The sequence below is a fragment of the Kluyveromyces marxianus genome, chromosome 1 (genome assembly GCF_001417885.1).
Source record: "Kluyveromyces marxianus DMKU3-1042 DNA, complete genome, chromosome 1".
In the NCBI taxonomy this organism is placed as follows: Eukaryota; Fungi; Ascomycota; class Saccharomycetes; order Saccharomycetales; family Saccharomycetaceae; genus Kluyveromyces; species Kluyveromyces marxianus.
In genome coordinates, this window is record NC_036025.1 from 1,118,498 (window position 1) to 1,136,852 (window position 18,355).

General features: G+C 41.2%; 7 protein-coding genes and 1 non-coding gene across 9 annotated transcripts; 2 read left to right on the forward strand and 6 right to left on the reverse strand.

Annotated features, from left to right (window-relative positions):
* Window positions 1-454: 454 nt before the first annotated feature.
* TAT2 (aromatic amino acid transmembrane transporter TAT2) lies at window positions 455-2,230 on the reverse strand (the record flags this gene model as incomplete). The annotated part of the gene is made up of 1 exon (XM_022822200.1): window positions 455-2,230. One exon carries the CDS (start codon window positions 2,228-2,230, stop codon window positions 455-457), a length of 1,776 nt encoding a protein of 591 aa, XP_022674045.1.
* An 802-nt stretch (window positions 2,231-3,032) lies between these two features.
* On the forward strand, window positions 3,033-6,065 carry DIS3 (exosome catalytic subunit DIS3; the record flags this gene model as incomplete). The annotated part of the gene is made up of 1 exon (XM_022822201.1): window positions 3,033-6,065. The coding sequence occupies one exon, from the start codon at window positions 3,033-3,035 to the stop codon at window positions 6,063-6,065; it is 3,033 nt and encodes a 1,010-aa protein (XP_022674046.1).
* Window positions 6,066-6,110: 45 nt separating this feature from the next.
* GCN20 (putative AAA family ATPase GCN20) lies at window positions 6,111-8,369 on the reverse strand (the record flags this gene model as incomplete). Its single annotated transcript, XM_022822202.1, has 1 exon — window positions 6,111-8,369. The coding sequence occupies one exon, from the start codon at window positions 8,367-8,369 to the stop codon at window positions 6,111-6,113; it is 2,259 nt and encodes a 752-aa protein (XP_022674047.1).
* Window positions 8,370-8,745: 376 nt separating this feature from the next.
* On the reverse strand, window positions 8,746-8,816 carry KLMA_R120. The gene has a single exon. It is a non-coding gene; the product is annotated as a tRNA-Gly (tRNA).
* A 613-nt stretch (window positions 8,817-9,429) lies between these two features.
* On the forward strand, window positions 9,430-10,734 carry TSR4 (small subunit rRNA maturation protein TSR4; the record flags this gene model as incomplete). Its single annotated transcript, XM_022822203.1, has 1 exon — window positions 9,430-10,734. One exon carries the CDS (start codon window positions 9,430-9,432, stop codon window positions 10,732-10,734), a length of 1,305 nt encoding a protein of 434 aa, XP_022674048.1.
* Window positions 10,735-10,801: 67 nt separating this feature from the next.
* IFM1 (translation initiation factor 2) lies at window positions 10,802-12,823 on the reverse strand (the record flags this gene model as incomplete). Its single annotated transcript, XM_022822205.1, has 1 exon — window positions 10,802-12,823. One exon carries the CDS (start codon window positions 12,821-12,823, stop codon window positions 10,802-10,804), a length of 2,022 nt encoding a protein of 673 aa, XP_022674049.1.
* A 459-nt stretch (window positions 12,824-13,282) lies between these two features.
* On the reverse strand, window positions 13,283-15,342 carry IGD1 (the record flags this gene model as incomplete). 2 transcript variants are annotated; one of them, XM_022822206.1, is made up of 2 exons in its annotated part: window positions 13,283-14,513; window positions 14,813-15,342. In XM_022822206.1, the coding sequence occupies 2 exons, from the start codon at window positions 15,340-15,342 to the stop codon at window positions 13,283-13,285; spliced, it is 1,761 nt and encodes a 586-aa protein (XP_022674050.1). The 2 variants fall into 2 exon arrangements, with proteins under 2 accessions (XP_022674050.1, XP_022674051.1); XM_022822207.1 differs by lacking the exon at window positions 13,283-14,513 and having other exon boundaries at window positions 14,809-15,342.
* A 426-nt stretch (window positions 15,343-15,768) lies between these two features.
* Window positions 15,769-17,505, reverse strand: KLMA_10539 (inorganic pyrophosphatase; the record flags this gene model as incomplete). Its single annotated transcript, XM_022822208.1, has 1 exon — window positions 15,769-17,505. One exon carries the CDS (start codon window positions 17,503-17,505, stop codon window positions 15,769-15,771), a length of 1,737 nt encoding a protein of 578 aa, XP_022674052.1.
* Between the last annotated feature and the right edge of the window lie 850 nt (window positions 17,506-18,355).

Genomic DNA, 18,355 nt, shown 5'->3' on the forward strand with positions numbered 1-18,355 from the left:
TCTACGACTCTTCTTCTTACTAGTGGCAAATTAAGTGGTTTCAGTTTGTTAAGAATCTAAAACATTAGGTTTTTCTCTATATAGGATTATAACTCTAAGAATTTGCGGTTACCCGCATATGTGACAGTTATTTAATAGTAAGCAAGTATCTTGTAAGTCAAGACAATTGCTCTTATTTGATCCATAAGGTTAATGAATGGATAATATATTATTAATATTAGTATTAGTATTAGTATTAAAACATCTCTAAATAGTATATGCTATTGGGATATTACCTAAATGACTTGAGATCTCCGAGATGAAGTGAAAAATGTCTTTTAGTGTCATTATGATTGTGATATCATGCATGCATTAGTCGTTAATATCGTTAATATGTTCACATGAAAGGTATACAGTAAGTAAGTCTGCAAATTTTTCTTTGCTTTAAGATATTAGATTTTGTGAGGGTTGCATTCTAGCACCAGAAATTGTAGAATCTGATATACCACGGTCTGGTTGAAAGATAGAATTCTCTCTCTCTTACTTCCTGCTTTACGATTTCAATATCAATGTTCTTCCTATCAGTTTCCAAGTCGATTTCTGTTAGAGGCTTAAAGTCGAACCACTTACCAGTAGATATTCTGAAGTATATTTTATGCAAAACGAAAATCATAACCAATACAAGAGCGCAAAGGTATTGTTTGAAGAAGAGTTCAGCCCTGTCGCTTCCAGATGTCCAACCTCCAACAGGCCACAACGATATGTAGAATTGAGCAATTAGAATTAGACAGTTTATCACAGCGGAATAAATAGAACCATAAACACCAACGGAGCTTTTGAATTCAAGTTCGTCCAGGGATCTTCCTTGTGCCTTCATGGCCATTCTGAATCTGATATGGGAAATGTTGATGCTTAACCACACAACACATGTTGCTAAACCAGCGATTGCCATTAGCCAATCAAAGATGACGTCCATGGAAGAAGACTTGACTAGGAAAGCTAGTAAACCGAACAAAGCGTTGACGATGATTCCCACCAATGGTCTACCAGCTCTGTCAACGTATCCAAACACTCTTGGAATGAGGCCTTGATGGGCCATTGAACATAATGTACGACTTGAAGCAAAGATACACGAGTTTCCGACACTCAAAATACTGATCAAGATCACAGCATTCACAATGGATGGTAACACATGGATACCGTTGAGTTTTATAGCAATAACAAATGGGGAATTGTTCACACTAGAGCCACCCAATAGGTTCTGGTTGGTGTAAGGTACTAAAAATCCCACTAGTGTCAATGAAACCAAGAAGAAGAAGACAATTCTCCAGAACACTTGCTTGATTGCATGAGGTAACTCCTTTGGATCGGTTTCTGCTGAACATAAACAAACCATCTCAGAACCACCAAGACTGTATGAAGCTGTGACGAAAACACTAGCAACACCTTTGAATCCATTGGCCAATGCACCCGGGTGGTGCCAGTATCTTCCACCGATGAATTCGTGTTTTGGACCACCTCCACAAATAAGAATCACAGAAAGAATAATGAACCCCAAGATAGTAACCACTTTAATAAGAGAAAAGGCAAACTCCGCTTCACCAAATCCTTTAATACCTACCAAATTGATACAAACCACTAATGCCCAAAATATAGCTACCCAAACGACAGGGTCCACCTTGGTAGTCCAATACTGCACCGTCATCGCACTCGCAATCAATTCTATCGGAAGAACAAAGTACCATTGGCAAATGTAAATCGAACTGACCATAAAACTGACACTAGGATCCAAAAGCCTGGTACCATAGTTAGCAAACGCTCCAACGACAGGAAATCTAATCGTAATTTCACCCAATCCATGAATGGTCCCCACCATCTGCGAACCCGCTATTAGCCAGCCAATAATCATAGCAAGTGGCCCACCAACAGCCAAAGCCTTCCCTGAACCAACAAAGAGACCAGTACCAATGGATCCACCAATGGCTATCATAATCAAATGTCTGGATTTTAACTTCCTCTTCAAATTATCCGAATGGTAAGACCCATCTAATGGAGGTTTAAAAGAATCCACCATCCTTGTTAACAAAGTCCGCCTTTTACTACAACTTCCTGATGTTCTATCATCCAAATCGGCCTCCACTTCTTTAGTCACCGTATTATCGCTAAACTTCATTTCCAAGTCACCACTGCTTGGTGACACAAGCTCACTCATCCCTAACCTATCGATATCGATATCACCCTCTTTCTTCATTTTAGCGAGTGTATATTATATTTCTCCAGGCCTCACAGTCTACTTACTATACGAACCTGATGCTTCTAATGGCTACAACCAGGCCTCTCTATCCATAAAAGCTAACATATATTATATTCATACATCACATTAGAAGTGTATTGTTGTAGTCAAACAGGAAAAAAAAAAAAATATACTTTACTAATGATCACCGGTTGTCTGTGACTAACATTACTCGAAACAACTAAACCCAAATCCAAATCCAGAACTCCTCCTCCCTCCGTTTGCTTCACCTTCGTTACCTTTGCGATGCCTTTGCCATATACCGTATGGCATCATATTCACGTTCATATTTCTCTTTTCTGCACATTTTGGGCATTGGGCCCTAGAGAAAGGCACTATGTGTCTGCATGACAGCGAAGAATAGACAAAAAAAAAAAAAACAAAAAAAAAAATGCGTCGCCGAAAATCCCAAAAAAGAAATGGGAGCCCTTGAGAGAGAAAAAAGAAATACCACGGCGGAAGTTGCCGTCTCCATTACCCGGATGGGATTGTTTCGTGGAGTTTTGTCCACGTGATATTCACATGGCTTTCAAATTGTTTAGAAGGAAAAAAAAAAAAAAAAAAAAGAAAGCGCCAAATGCTGAAATCTTTCACTGCACATCGAGAGAGATGCTTTCAATAATGTATAAAATATAATTACATAGTATTAAAAGTTTAAAGCGATGAGGAATAGAGAAAGAAAGAAGAGAACTGTAGGTAAAACGGGATCTTTGAAGGTATCTATAAGGAATATCACACGGCAGACTTGTGAGGTTTTGTAATGGCAAGCACAAAACCACTTGTGAGGAAGAGAATCAGCGATGGTTTGGCTGTTACTCAGAAAGTTTTCGTGCGTTCTAGGAATGGTGGAGCTCAAAAGGTTGTTAGAGAACACTATTTGAGAAGGGATATTCCATGTTTATCGAAAGTTTGTGACAAATGTTCTGAAATTATTGTTCCAAATGCAGTTGGGGAGTTTCCCAAGTTTGTTTTATCGGAGAGTCCGCAGGAACTGGAAGATTTAGGGAAGCATTATGTGGTTGTAGATGCGAATATCATTTTGCAGTCTATTGATCTTTTGGAGAACCCTAAGTGTTTCTTTGACGTTATAGTGCCTCAGATTGTTTTGGACGAGGTTAGGAATAAGTCGTACCCTATTTACACTAGGATTAGGGCGCTTTGTAGGGACAGTGAGGACGATGTGAAGAGATTTATTGTTTTCCATAACGAGTTTTCGGAGTATACTTACATCGACAGAAACGGTACTGAGAGTATCAACGATCGGAATGACAGAGCTATCAGGAAGACCGTGGAGTGGTATTCCTCGCATTTGAAGGAGAAGGATGTGAGTGTAGTTTTTGTAACGAACGATCGTTTGAACAGACAAGAGGCGTTGAAGAGCGGTTTAGTTGCGAAATCATTGTCGGAGTATGTGGATATGTTGCCTAACAGCGAGGAGATCAAGGATTTGATTCCTAACTTGGCCCCAGTATCTGGTATGAGCGGTAAGATGTTGGAAGATGATGCGGAAGGCCGCTCTAAGAGTGGTAGCAACGAGTTTTGTTTCCCAGAGTATTATTCGACGTCAAGAATTATGGGTGGGCTTAAGAACGGGTCCCTATACCAGGGTTCCATCCAAATATCAGAGTACAACTTTTTGGAAGGTACCGTTTCCCTTCCTAATTTCAAGAAACCTGTTTTGATTTTAGGCCAAAAGAACTTGAATAGAGCCTTTAATGGAGACCTCGTGGTGGTTGAACTTCTTCCCGAATCCGAGTGGAAGGCACCATCAACCGTTACCATCGATTCTGAACACTTTAACGTTAACGATAATCCAGATAATGATGAAGACGATGACGATTCTACTGGCGTCTTGACAGGCACACAGTCTGCCTCTGCTATGATGTCAGACAAAGATCGTAGACTATTAGCGCAGTCTGCAATCAAAGCCCAGCAATCTAATAAGATTCAACCAACAGCTAGAGTTGTTGGTATCACAAGAAGATCCTGGAGACAATACGTCGGTCAAATTACGCCAACTTCTGTGGATCCACAAAATAGCGGAACCCAAAACGTGTTTGTTATTCTAATGGATAAATGTCTACCGAAGATCAGAATCCGGACTAGATTGGCTAAACAGTTATTGAACAAGAGAATTGTTGTTTCTGTTGATTGTTGGCCAGAAAACTATAGATACCCACTTGGGCATTTCGTAAGAGACTTGGGTGAAATCGAATCTGCGGAAGCTGAAACTGAAGCTTTATTGCTTGAACATGATGTTGAATACAGACCATTCTCTAAGAAGGTTTTGGATTGTCTACCTAGTGAAGGACATGACTGGAAGGCTCCAGCAGATTTGTCAGATCCAGAAGCTATTAGTAAAGATCCGTTATTGGTGAAGAGAAAGGATTTCAGAGATAAGTTAATCTGTAGTATTGATCCACCAGGATGTGTGGATATTGATGACGCTTTGCATGCTAAGCAACTTCCAAATGGTAACTGGGAAGTCGGTGTTCATATTGCTGATGTTACTCATTTCGTAAAGCCTGGTACTGCTTTGGATGCTGAGGGTGCCTCAAGAGGTACCTCTGTGTATTTGGTTGATAAGCGTATTGATATGTTACCTATGTTATTGGGTACAGACCTCTGCTCTTTAAAGCCATATGTCGATAGATTTGCTTTTTCTGTTATCTGGGAGCTTGATAACGATGCTAATATCGTTGGTGTGGACTTCTTTAAATCTGTGATCAGATCAAGAGAAGCATTTTCTTACGAAAAGGCTCAGAACCGTATTGATGACAAGAGTCAAAACGACGAACTAACTCAAGGTATGAGAGCGCTATTACAGCTATCTAAAAAACTAAAACAAAAGAGATTAGACGCTGGTGCTTTGAATCTAGCATCTCCTGAAGTTAAAGTCCATATGGATAGTGAGACTTCAGACCCTAATGAGGTTGAAATCAAAAAGCTATTGGATACAAACTCTTTGGTGGAAGAATTCATGTTGTTAGCCAATATCTCCGTTGCCAGAAAGATATATGAAGCTTTCCCTCAAACTGCCATGCTTAGAAGACATGCTGCACCACCATCAACTAACTTTGAGCTACTAAATGAAATGTTACAGGTCAGAAAGGGTATGTCTATTTCCTTAGAATCTTCTAAAGCTTTAGCAGATTCTCTAGATAGATGTGAAGATCCAAATGATCCATACTTAAACACATTAATTCGTATCATGTCTACGCGTTGTATGATGGCAGCTCAGTATTTCCATGCTGGTGCATTCTCGTATGCTGACTTCCGTCATTACGGTCTTGCGGTAGATATCTATACACATTTCACCTCACCTATTAGACGTTACTGTGATGTTGTTGCCCATAGGCAACTTGCTGCTGCCATAGGCTACGAATCGTTAGACCTTTCTCATAGAGATAAGCAAAAGATGGAAATGATCTGCAGAAATATCAATAAGAGACATAGAAATGCACAATTTGCAGGAAGAGCAAGTATAGAGTATTACGTTGGTCAAGTTATGAGAAACAACGAATCCACTGAAACCGGTTATGTCATTAAGGTCTTTAATAACGGTATTGCTGTTTTGGTACCCAAATTTGGTGTCGAAGGTTTGATCAGGCTAGAAAATTTGACAGATGATCCACAACAAGTAGACTTCATTGAAGATAAGTTTACCTTGAAATTTGTTGATAAGAACGGTGTTTCCAGGGAAGTTAGTGTATTTGATAAGGTTGACGTCCAAGTGAAATCTATTCTTGATCCAACAACAAGTAAACGTAAAGCTCAACTATTATTGAAATGAACCCAAAGAGAAGTAATTAATTAAATACTTGTATACTATCTATATTTACTGTCTTTTGATGAAACCTGCTTTACCAGCATTAGCGATGATGTAATCTCTGTAATCAAAGATTGTACCATCGAACTTATTGACCTTACCATTTTCGGATACCCAAATTTCATTACACACACTGTTAATGACAGCAATATCATGCGAAACCATCAACACACCACCAGTGAATGATTTCAAGGCATCAACAAGGGCATCTAAACCAGCAGTATCTAAATGGTTAGAAGGTTCGTCTAAGACTAAAATGTGAGGGTTGTTCAAACATAGAGCAGCAAACGCAACTCTCGACTTTTGACCACCAGAAAGTAGTTGCATTCTTTGAATACCAAGAGAACCGCTAATACCAAATGCACCTAAATGACGTCTATATTCTTCATCTGTCTTACCTGGGAAGGTAGCTGACATCCAATCAACCGCAGATAAATTCAAATCCATCGAATCAACATGATGTTGGGTGAAGTAACCAATACGTAGTCTTGGATTTCTAGAAACGAAACCCTTAGTTGGTCTTAGCTGTTCCATCATAACCTTCAATAGTGTGGTCTTACCACAACCGTTAGCACCAACCAATGCAATTCTCGAGTCCATTTGGACATCTAAACTGACATCTGTTAGAAGAGGAGCACTTTCCTTGTAGCTAAATGACACCTCTTGTAATTGAATGATAGGAGGTGAAAGTTTTTCACAGTCAGGGAAGTGGAAGTTAATGGTTTTCTCTTCTTCAGGAGGCTCCAATATAGGAAGCTTTTCCAACTTTTTGATTCTTGACTGAGCTTCCTGAGACTTTGCAGCATTATACCTGTATTTGTCGATAAATTCTTGCAAATGCTTTCTGTATGCCATTTGGTTTTCGTATTCTCTTTGAGCGGTCTTACGACGTTCTTCTTTGGTAGCGTAAAAGCTGTCAAAGTCTTGACCTCTGTAATAGTCTAGTCTTTCGTTGTGTTGGTAGATAATATCTGTAGCGACTTCATTCAAGAAAGCCCTGTCGTGCGAAACAACGAGAACAGTGGCTGGGTATGTTTTCAAATATTCGGCCAAGTATGCGATGGATGGAACATCCAACATATTGGAAGGTTCATCCAATAATAATAGATCTGGCTGACAGAATAAGGCTCTTGCTAAAGAAAGTCTCATTCTCCAACCACCTGAGAAAGAGTTGGTTGGCTGCTGTTGTGCTTCTGTACTGAAACCTAGACCATATAGAATAGATGCTGCTCTAGCTTCAGCCTTGTCTGATTCCATATCGATCAATTTTGCGGATATTTGTTCCAAATGGTCTTCTAAATCTGCTCTTTCGTTGTCCAATTTTTTAACTTCTAAACTTTCTTCATCGAATTCCTTTCTTAACTCTTCAATCTCTTGCAATCTCTCGTTGATTTTAGTTTCCTCTGATAGTAATTGCTTTCTCCAAACGTCGGCATCCAAAACACTCTGTAGCGCTTTCGTTTCATCACCACGAATTTCTTGTTCCACATGCAAAATGGAAATGTGTTTAGGAACGTTTAATTCTCTTCTGGAAAGCGCTCTTAGTAAAGTAGATTTACCAATACCGTTCTGACCAACAAGACCATATCTACGTCCGTAACTTAATGTTAATTGAGCATTTGATAATATTCTCTGACCGTCACCAACATATAAATCGAAGGTATCAATCTTGATATCCTTGGACTTACCTGCAGCAGACCCAAATTCCAAGGGATTGATTTTCAAGAAGAAAGAGTCATAGTCCTCGTTTTGACCTTCATTGATCAACTTAGATGCCTCATACTTAACAAATTTGTTGTTTCTTTTAGCAACCTTCTTTGCGATTTTCTCTTCTGCTTTCTTCAACTTCTTCAAATCAACCCTGGTTTCCATCTTTCTACCAGTATGTTCGATATCTCCAGACACCCCAAGGGCAGCCAAAGAGTTGTTCAAATTAGATTTATTGTTATGGCTCTGCAAAACATTGATATCCAATAATCTTTTGCTGGTGTCACCAGTCAATTCTAACTTAGCTTGATTCTCCTTCAATTGAGCTGAAAGCTTATCTTGCATTTCTTGGATCACACTCGAGATTTTTTCTGAAGATGCACCCGCATTTACCAATAGATCTCTGAGGAAAGAGACCTCTGAGTTTAAATCTAACTGCTTACTTTGAACTGCGTCATATGTGGCGTTAGATAAATGATTGAAGTAACCAAGCACATAATCAGTGACAATAGAATCCACTTGAGGAGCGTTTTTACGCAAACTAAAACCAATATTGGACATTAATGTTATTTATTTCACAGTTATCCGTTTGCAATGGTATATAATGCTTTGGGAGTGTTGTAAAACGTTGTTTTCTTGTAAAATCTACAGTAGTAGTTTAATCAATGTGAGATGAGTTAGTTGTACGCTTCTACAAATTTTAATTTTTTCATATAACGAAAACTGACGAAGTACATAATAAAGTCGAATATGACAGTTCCAAACAGAAAAGTAGAGTGTGAAGGGCAAAGAGAAGATGATTACAAGCATGTAAGACTGCCTTGCTTCTTGTTATTGACGATAGTAGACCTGTGATATGTTTCCTAAACCAATTAATTAAAAAAAAAAGGTACTAGATGAGTACTCTAGTTATTAGTTTCAACTGGAAAGTTGAAAATGCATCGGCCGGGAATCGAACCCGGGGCCCAACGATGGCAACGTTGGATTTTACCACTAAACCACCGATGCTTTGTAGTTGTTATATTTGTTAACTTAAAACATGGACATATATCTCTCAAGTGCAGTCAAGTGACTTTTTTCCAATTTGTTTTGTGGTAGCTACTATTCATTAGTATTAATAAGTACCAAGTGAGCTCAACCTACGCAGAGAACCCCTTCATTGCATTTATAAATAATCAACTGGTGTGTATAATATTTTTCATATAAACAAATTCATTGATGATATTTGGTACTGAAAACTTATGTGGCCATTGATGAATATAATTCATTTGTTAAAGTGAGAACTGCTACCAACATGTCAAAATTAAAAAATTCGAGAGAAGCCTTGAAAAAACTCAGTTTTAGTCGGAGATCACACACTATATTAATGAGAGTATTACCACACCAAACAAGACTCCCAATCCAAAGAACCTTATGCCAGTTTTTGTTCTATAATAACGTTTTCTGTCAGCCTTTTCTCTATTATAGAAAACCTTAAAGTTCCTGAAAAGAAAAAACGAAAAACAGAAAAATGTCAGCTAAATGTTAGAGCTCATCGACTTCGATGCATGGTGCAAAAAGATGAAATTAGCCCCTCAACCAAGCCGAAGATACTCGTAAGAACAACAGTACTCAGCGAAAAATGTCAAAGAATGATCAAAATAACTTTGATGGGGAAGAAGAAGAAGATAGCTACAGCTATGAGAATAAAAACAGCAATGTCTATTTAGGTCTAGTGGATACTGCGATTAAGGAAGACGATGAGCCCGTGCCTGAAGACACTTTCATTGGTGGTGAGCCATGTTGGTTAGCTCCAGATTCCATGCCAAATGAAGAGATGCTAAATTGTGGAAGCTGCAAAAGCACTGAGTTTATGAAGCTTTTAGCGCAGGCATATGCTCCTTTGGATATGGATATGGTTGAACCAGTTTGCCAAAAGAAGAAGATAAAGTTGAGTACCTCTAGCTTCATCAACCCAGACTACACGAGAGTCTTGTATGTTTTCATTTGTACTAGATGTAAGAGAAAAAATGGATCTGTCAAGTGTATTAGAGGTGTGAAGAAGAATGATTCAGTTGATTACGTTACTGAAAAAATGGAACAATTACAGAGCAAAGAGTTCCAATTGAACCCGTTCGACTTGAGCTCATCAAAAAACGATTCAAAGTCTGGCCCAGAGTCCAACCCATTTGCACTTTCCAGCGCATTTTCGGGAGATGCTGCTGTTGCGAATCCATTTGGGGCTACCGCTGCCAACCCATTTGCTCAAACTGACAGTAAAACTGAAAATGAAAAGGATAAGGATGTTAAAGAAGAAGCTCCTGCACTCAGCCAAAAGGCATTAAGGAAGTTACACGATCAGAAGAAGGACAAAGAATTCGACTCTTCTAAGGCATTCCCAGGTTATTTCGTTTTTGTCGAAGAAGAATCTTTCAAGAATAAGACTCCAGATCATTTGAAATTGCCAAAAAATCTAAAGATTGACAAAACTGCACTAGATCTAAGCGAAGACGCCTTTGACTCTCTAGAAGAAAACCAAGCAAAACTTGACCCAAGAACAGAGAAGCTTTCCAAGTTTTTAGATGACGATGTGTTCCAAAAATTCCAAGAAGTTGTTGGTTATAACCCTGGCCAAGTTATTCGTTACGATTTTGGCGGGAAACCTCTATACTATGCCAAGACGCCTAAAGAATTCGAAGATATCGTCGCTAAACCATCATATAACCCAGCTTCGAAGAGAGTTTTCGAGATGCAACTAATGCCAAAAATGATCTTAGATTTAGAAGAAGAAGTATCACTAACCGAGGGCATGGACTGGGGTACGATTATGGTTTACACGGATATTGAAAACTATATTCCAAAGTTTGATGAAAATATGGTTGGATACGTCGAAGAAGTGGTTAAAGTTCAATGGGAAGCAATTGACTATGACGAAACAAAGAATTAGTACCATTGAATATGAATAAGCTGTTCTTTCATATATATATATTTACATAGATACCTTATTAATCTATTTACAAGAACCGGGGAACTTTAATCTTTTCATAAACGATAATCTTATCACCAACTTCGTAATCTTCGAAATCGTTTTCTAGTGTGATACCACAGTCATTACCTTTATTAACGTCTTGAACAGTTTCCTTCCCCTGTTTTATGGATGCAATTCTACCATTGTACACCTCATCTTCTTGAGGACCTCTGACAACCTTTACCATAGAATTTCTGCTAACTTTACCGTTAACAACTTTGCAGCCGGCAATTTTTATAAACTTACGCTTCACCTTGAATTCGAAAATCTCACGAATTTCGACAGTAGCAAGCTGTTTCTCTTCGAATATTGGTTTTAGATTTTCAGTGAGAGTTTCAGTTACATCTTCTATTAGCTTATAGATGACGTTGAATTGTTTAACTGGCACCTTATCTTTATTGTTGATGATATCGTTTGGAACATTATCCAAGTTGAAACATATGATGGTACTACCAGTGATTTTAGCCATCTTTAAATCACCTTCTGTTGGAACACCAACAGATGATTGAACAATATTGCATCTTACTTCTTCATTTCCTAAGTGTTCGATACTTTGAACAATGGCTTCTTCAGAACCAGAAACATCAGCCTTGATGATGAAGTTAATATCTTTTGGTCCAGTTTCAACTTCTGCTGCGGCTTCATCTCCATCTTCCAAGTCATCCAACTCGTCTTCAGTCATAGAAACCTTCTCTTGTTCTATAGCCCGGTCGTCGTTTAGTTTCTCAATATCTTTAACTTCACTCTCTTCTTGCAACAAATGTTGTCTTTTGGAGACGTATTTTTTAGCAATGGACTCTGATTTTACTTGAATTACCTCATCACCTGCATTTGGGAGACTCTTCCAACCTACAATCTCTACAGCCTGGGAAGGAAATGCCTTTGGAACGTTATCTCCATTTTCATTCAACATGCTTCTGATTTTGCAAATGGAATTACCTGATATTAAAATATCACCTTTGCTCATGATACCCTTTTTCAATAACACTGTTGCCACGTTTCCAACTGCTTTCTTCACTTCACTTTCTAATACCCATCCCTCACAGACGGTCTTCACATTCTTTTCGGCTTTGAGATCCATGATGTCACTTAATGAGATAATACTTTCTTCCAATTGATCCATATTTTCACCTGTCTTAGCACTAATATGAACAACCTGAACGTCACCGCCAATCTTCTCAAGTTCTATTTCGTTAGCAATTAGCGAGTTCTCGACCTTCTCAATAGCCTTCGCACGCTCCTTCATATTGGTAATCTTATCGATCTTCGTAATTGCCACGATGAGCTCATTTCCGGAGTTCTTGGCATGCTTGATAGCTTCTAGTGTTTGCGGCATAATAGAATCTTCAACAGAAACAACTAAGACAATGATGTCAGTAATATTAGCACCACGCTCTCTCATCTTAAGAAATGCTGCGTGACCGGGGGTATCGAGAAAAGTTATCGGTTTTTTGGACACCGGAGCTATACACTGGAAAGCACCAATATGCTGAGTGATCCCTCCATGTTCCTGCGATACAATAGACGATTTACGAAGGTAATCCAATATAGTTGTCTTACCATGATCAACGTGGCCCATAATAGTAACGATAGGAGGGCGTGGTTCAAGGAAACGAGGGTTCATTGGTGATTTTAGTTCATCATAAAGATTAGAGGAGTCGACAGTTTTCGTTGACTCAAATTCATAGTTATATTCTTGCAAAATAAGCTCAATATATTCCCTAGTCAAAATGTAGTTGGAAGAAGCCTGGGAGAAACCCAGCTTTTTCAAATCTTGGATTAGTTTCTCGAGTCGAATGTTCAAAAGATTTGATAGATTATTAACCGATGTGTGCTTCGGTATGTCAAAAGTCAACTTCTTGAGCTCTTTCGAAGGTGCGTACCGTTTCTTCCTCTTACCAGCAAGTTGCAAACCACTCCAGTGGAAGTCCCGTACTGACGTAGCCAGAGGAAACGTCATCGTAAGTCTGCTGCATGCTCTTACAGGAAGTCTTCTTGTAAGTATCATTTTACCTTTAGTAGTGATATGTCAAAAAACAACTAGTTCAAAGCAAAACGAATGGCTTCCAAACTATACCTACAGTAAAAGTCGAACCAATACACCAGGCTTTGGTTTAATATACGGCAGTTGTTACAGCAGTTGTTATTGCCTTTTTATCTTCCAGCTCATCTTCTTAAATTTTCCAAGTAAATAGTGCTTGAACCAAAATCTAATGGCATATTAATTTTTCATTGAAGCGATGTCGATTTATGTGCTACTAGTAAAAACCGAAAGAACACAACTGAAGCCATGGAAAGCAGAAGGTTATACCTAACTGCCATCCTTGTTGTTTAGCTTCTGCTGCAGAAAGTATGAGAAAACATGGAGGAGAAATATTATATGTTATTTATGCTATATATATATATAATATGTTCGTAGATCCCCATGTTCACGTATAATATTCACGTCGCACTAAAGTAAAACAAGCTACACTGAGTTTAACCATTGCTCACGATCAAAAAGCAAAGATCTGAATCTTGCAATGAAGTCATCCCTAGTCAAATAAGATCCACAAAGTCTTCTCTTCCCATTGAAAGCCGTTCTAGCATGTAGGACTCTCCAATTATCAAATACAAAAATAGTTCCTGGAGCCAATGGGAACCTGACGTAGTTCACAGTGTCGTTAATCAGTTCGTTAAATCTTGACATTGCCAAATATATTTTATTGACAGGATATTTGGCGTTCTTCATCATGGAAGAACGGTCACTGGTGTTCCATCTACATTGGACTAAGTTTCCATCATCGTCGATTTGTAGAATAGGGAATCTATTCTCGACGAAAACGTTTTCGGGCTCCCCAGATTGATGGAATTCAATTGGCTGTTTGGTTAGAATATCTAGTGTTTCTTGCCATGATTCATCTTCTGCAGCCCTGGCTTTGATCAATTCTAAAACGCGAGCCACGTCACAAATTCTTGTCTCACCACCTTCGCCATCGTGAAATAACAAATGAAACAATTGTAAACCTGGCGTCTCGTACCAATAGTTGCCGTCTGTGTGCATATCAATGGCTAGAGACGTATACGCAGTGTCCTTTTTCGCCAAATCAGAAGTGAAGTCCCAAACACCTGTGTCATAGTGGGTAGGGCGAATAATGGAAATCAGCTCAGACACCTGTTTTGTAGCTTCGATACTGACGGGCACATTTTGGATAAGCGTGAATCCGTATTGATAAATCTCTTGGAATATGTTCTTCTTTACAGAGGGGTCTTGCAAATGTTGGTAATCGTTCTTGAAATGCTGACCGTTTTGGATCAAACTATCGAACTTCGTTCTTCCCCAAGTTATCTTCTCTGGGAACTGCACATGTTCGTTTGGCTCAACGACATCGGCAGGATAGTAAGCATGTCTCAAAAGCCATTGTTCGGTGAACCTTGAAACAGCTCCATCGCGCCATTTCACGACCAATTCGCCCTTTTCAATGTCGACTGCACCGTTCAAATCAGATTCGAGATCGATATCGTTGAAAATATCAACCAGTCTCTGGTGCGTCTCGTCGTGAAAGCTCTTCTTGTCCGTGCAATTGTCTCTCAAGTACACCAAATGGAATAAGTACGCCTTGCCATTGATTTGGAGACTGACATAGTTATCAAAGGAGCTATTAACAGCATAATCAATTATTTCAATGGTCATTTTAGGGGAGTGATTACTTGAGGTACTAATAATGCCTGTACTGATGCCTGTATTGGTGGGGTTCCAGAGCTATTTAGCAGTTGTTTTGGGTCTCACCGAGAAAGCGGAAAATGCCATGCCATTACTATGCGTGTGCCTTACTTTACTCTGTCGAGAACTAAAAACTCATGAACATTTTATATATATATATGCTTATATATGGTGAGGAGAGGAGTAATTCGTATGTATAAATCAGAATAGTTTACAGCCTACAGTGTTGTCATAATTGTGAATTGGAGAGGAGGGGGGGATGATAATCGTGTAGTTACTTACTTACTTACTTACTTTGGAGGGTCGAACATATGGATATTATCGTAATAGTCTTTCTTGAAATCCTCATATAGCGACGAGTTCCTTCTTTTGAAAGGAGGTATCTCACCACTGGACCCCGACCTAGACGAATGCGAATTAGAATTAGAATTCGAGCGTACCTCTCCCTCTCCCTTGTCGCTGTCTCTATGTTTGTCTTGGTACGAGTCCTTGAATTTCACCTCTTCCCCGGCTTGCGGGTGTTCTGGAGGCTCTCGCAACGTTTCTGGCTCAGATTTCTGCTGGAAAAAGTGTCTGTGATCTGTAGTATTCGTCGAATGCACCCCCTGTAGCCTTTTCGACACAGAGGAGAGCAAATCACTCAAGTAATCCCCATTCTTAGACTCCTTCTTCTGAGCAAATGGATCCGGGGTTCTCTTTGGTTCTGGTGGATTATCCAACGCAGTAAAGTCTCTAGACTCCAGAAATTCTGGTTTCAAAGGTGCTTGTAAATTTCCATGGCTCTGGCCTGGCGCTTGTCCTGCTTGATGGCTTTGTGATGGCATATTGAATCGTTACCTGCTTGGTTTCTATCTTTCTATCTGCAAATTCGGACTATTTGGTAAAGGGGAGCGGACAGAAGCAACGCAAGGAAAAAATAAAAAACCAAGTATGATGATAATGTACCACTTTTATTCCAAATATATATATACAGTACTCTATATCACAACAGTACTATCTCTGTTGTTGTTAGCTAAGCTGTTGCAATGACCCACGCAAAAAAAAAGAAGGCTGCTACACGGTGTCTCTATATCATTAAAGAGCCTGTCTTGTCTTGTCTATCAGGGTCGAATCATCGCATCTTATATATGGTGATTATGTAGTAATAGGGAAAATATAAGAACCGGGGAACGGGGAACACAGAATAGGAAGTAGAAGGACCCTTGTGAGAGGGTAATCGGCGATTGCTCACGTGACATTAGGTGAGCAATCTATATCAGTTTGAAGTCGATCAGTGCGATGAGCTGGCGGATGCCAGGGTACTGTTCCTGGTCTAGGGAGTGTAGGGATTGGAGCAGGTCCTCATGGGTGATGATCAAGGGCCCGCAGTGGTGGGCCAATTTGTGGAGGATTTGGGTCAAGATTGGCTCGAGGACGGGGTCCTTTGCGGCGTCTTTGAGTCCGAATTGCAAGTATGGGATGATGAGTTGTAGGATGCGTAGTTGTGGTAGGTTGAGTGATTGCTGGTTGAAGTGTAGGAGGGAGTTGAGAAGGGACCAGAGCTGCAATCTGAGGTTTGATGCAGCGTCTTGACGTTGTTTCAAGTTTCCTACTTGGATGACGTGGATGAATCTTTTTGTTGGTTTCAAGAAGGGTATGAATTTGGGCAAGAAGTGGAGGAGTGTGTGGAGCGGTAGTCTTGGGGCGAGGGTGATGAGCCATTGGGCGTGGTAGAGGGTGAATTCGGAGTCTAGGAGCTGGTTGACGATGGAGAGTGTGTATGCGAGGTTGTAGTTTTGGAACTCTTTGAGCCAGTTTTCTAGGAGGTGGTCAGAGTCGGGAGTTGCTGTAGCTGTAGCTGTAGCTGTGGCTGGGGCTATTGCTAGCGAGCGGGTGATTTCTGCGTAGAGTGGTGGCTCAGGTTCAGGAGGCATGTCAAGGTGTTGCGATTCGGTTTGGGAGAGGGCTGTTAGGGACTCGATGAGGGAGTCGAAGCGGGAAATGAGCGATTCGAGTTCTGCGACGCGCTGGTGGTCGCTTGAAGAAGTGATTTCTCCGTCCTCGTCGTCGGACAACGAGATATCGAATTCGTCTGAATCGGAGGCGTCGTCTAGGTCTCCTTCGTCTTTGGAGTAGTGCCTGAGGGTTTCGAGGAAGGCGAGTATCTCTGGGGGCACGCCTTCGGAGGAGTACCAGAACCAGAACAAGTTGTAGGTTAGGCGCACGTTTTCCGGGAGGCCCTGGCCCTGGGGGCTCTCAGGGCCCTGGGGGCCCTCAGGAGGGATCCTGGTGACCTCAGACAAGATCTGGAGGGCTCTGGTGCGGGTGAATTTGTGCGGGTACAACTCCGAAACGAGTGCTAGCTGGCGAAGCGTGAAGGGGTAGGACGAGACGAGGATCCGGGACAAGTAGGGCACGAAAGCCTTGACGACGGGATCGGGGATGCTGGGTCCCTCCTGAGGGCCCTGAGGGCCCTGAGGGTCCTGAGATCCAGGACCAAGGCCAAGGCCAGGGCCAAGGCCCTGGCTAAACACCGAATCGAGCGGCTTCAATTCGGAGTACTGCTCGAGCAACAGCACGACCACGTCCCAGTGGACCGATTGGACCATCGGCTGGGAAACGAGTTTCGAGACGTAGTGCTCGATGTTTTCGAACGAGACGGAGAGGTAGTGCTGCTGCTGCTGCTGCGTCTCTAGCAACAACGTCTTGAGGGCTCGCGTGCAGGGGAGGGACGCATCGTCCAAGAGCGACCGGAACAATCCGACGACTGCTTGCGGGTGCTTGCACCTGCAAAACGACACCACGAGCGAGGTGGACGCCAAGTCCTGGATGAGCACGCTGCTGTCGTGCAATCCGAGGAGCACGATATCTTGGTCATTGCTAGGGCCTTGGCCAATGCCTTGGCCTTGGCCTTGGTCAATGCCCTTATTCTCTTGTTTCCATTGCCTGTCGATATACGACTTCAAGGCCATGTACCTGAGATCCTCATCTGGGGCCTGAAGATCCATTGGTGAGTGCCACTGGCTGCTGTGCCGTTGTGAAAAGGCCCTGTGTAGCAGAGAGGGAGGTGTATATAGGTATATATATGTATATATATGTATATAAGTGTGGATTTAACACACTCTCTCTTCTTTCCCATGCCATGCCAGTCACGTGTTCCACACGTGACTGTACTTACCCTCACATTACCCTCACTCTTTCACATTACCCTCCCCACCATATCTTCTTTGGTTTTCCCCCCCCCCCAGCTTCCTGTCTTCCACTATCCCTGCAACCACCACCACCACACAACAAACATCCCCCAGCAGCCCGGAAAAATCCACGCCTCCCCCCGAACACACGAAGCCCGCCCCGGCTTCCACTCCAACACTGCCAACACTGGAACCCCGCACCACGTAACCACCCGCTTTAGTGGAACCCCGCCCCTCCTGCGCTTCCCTTGCGCTTCCCTTAGGCTTCCCTTGCGACCACACTCCGGTGGCATGGCCCTCGCTTGCTACATGCTACCTTTTTTTTGCCCTTTTCTGGCCTTTTCTGGCTTTTCTGGCCTCACCACAGTGTAGTGGTGTACCACAGTGTAATGGTGTAACATTGTCGAATGGTATTGTAGCCTGTTGTAGTCTGTTGTAGCCTGGTGTAATGTCTGGCATAGTCTGGTGTCTGGTGTCTGGTGTCTTTTGGAAACTGAACAGTGGAAAGTGGAAGTGAAAAATTGTATAAATATAGGTGTCCCATTCGTGGTTTGGTGGATGTGTCCTTGACATTGCAGGTTTCTCTCTGTTTCATTGTAGTAAGACTTGTTAAGACTTGATAAGTATTTCCCTAGTAATACCCCACCAACCATCGGTTGATACATTT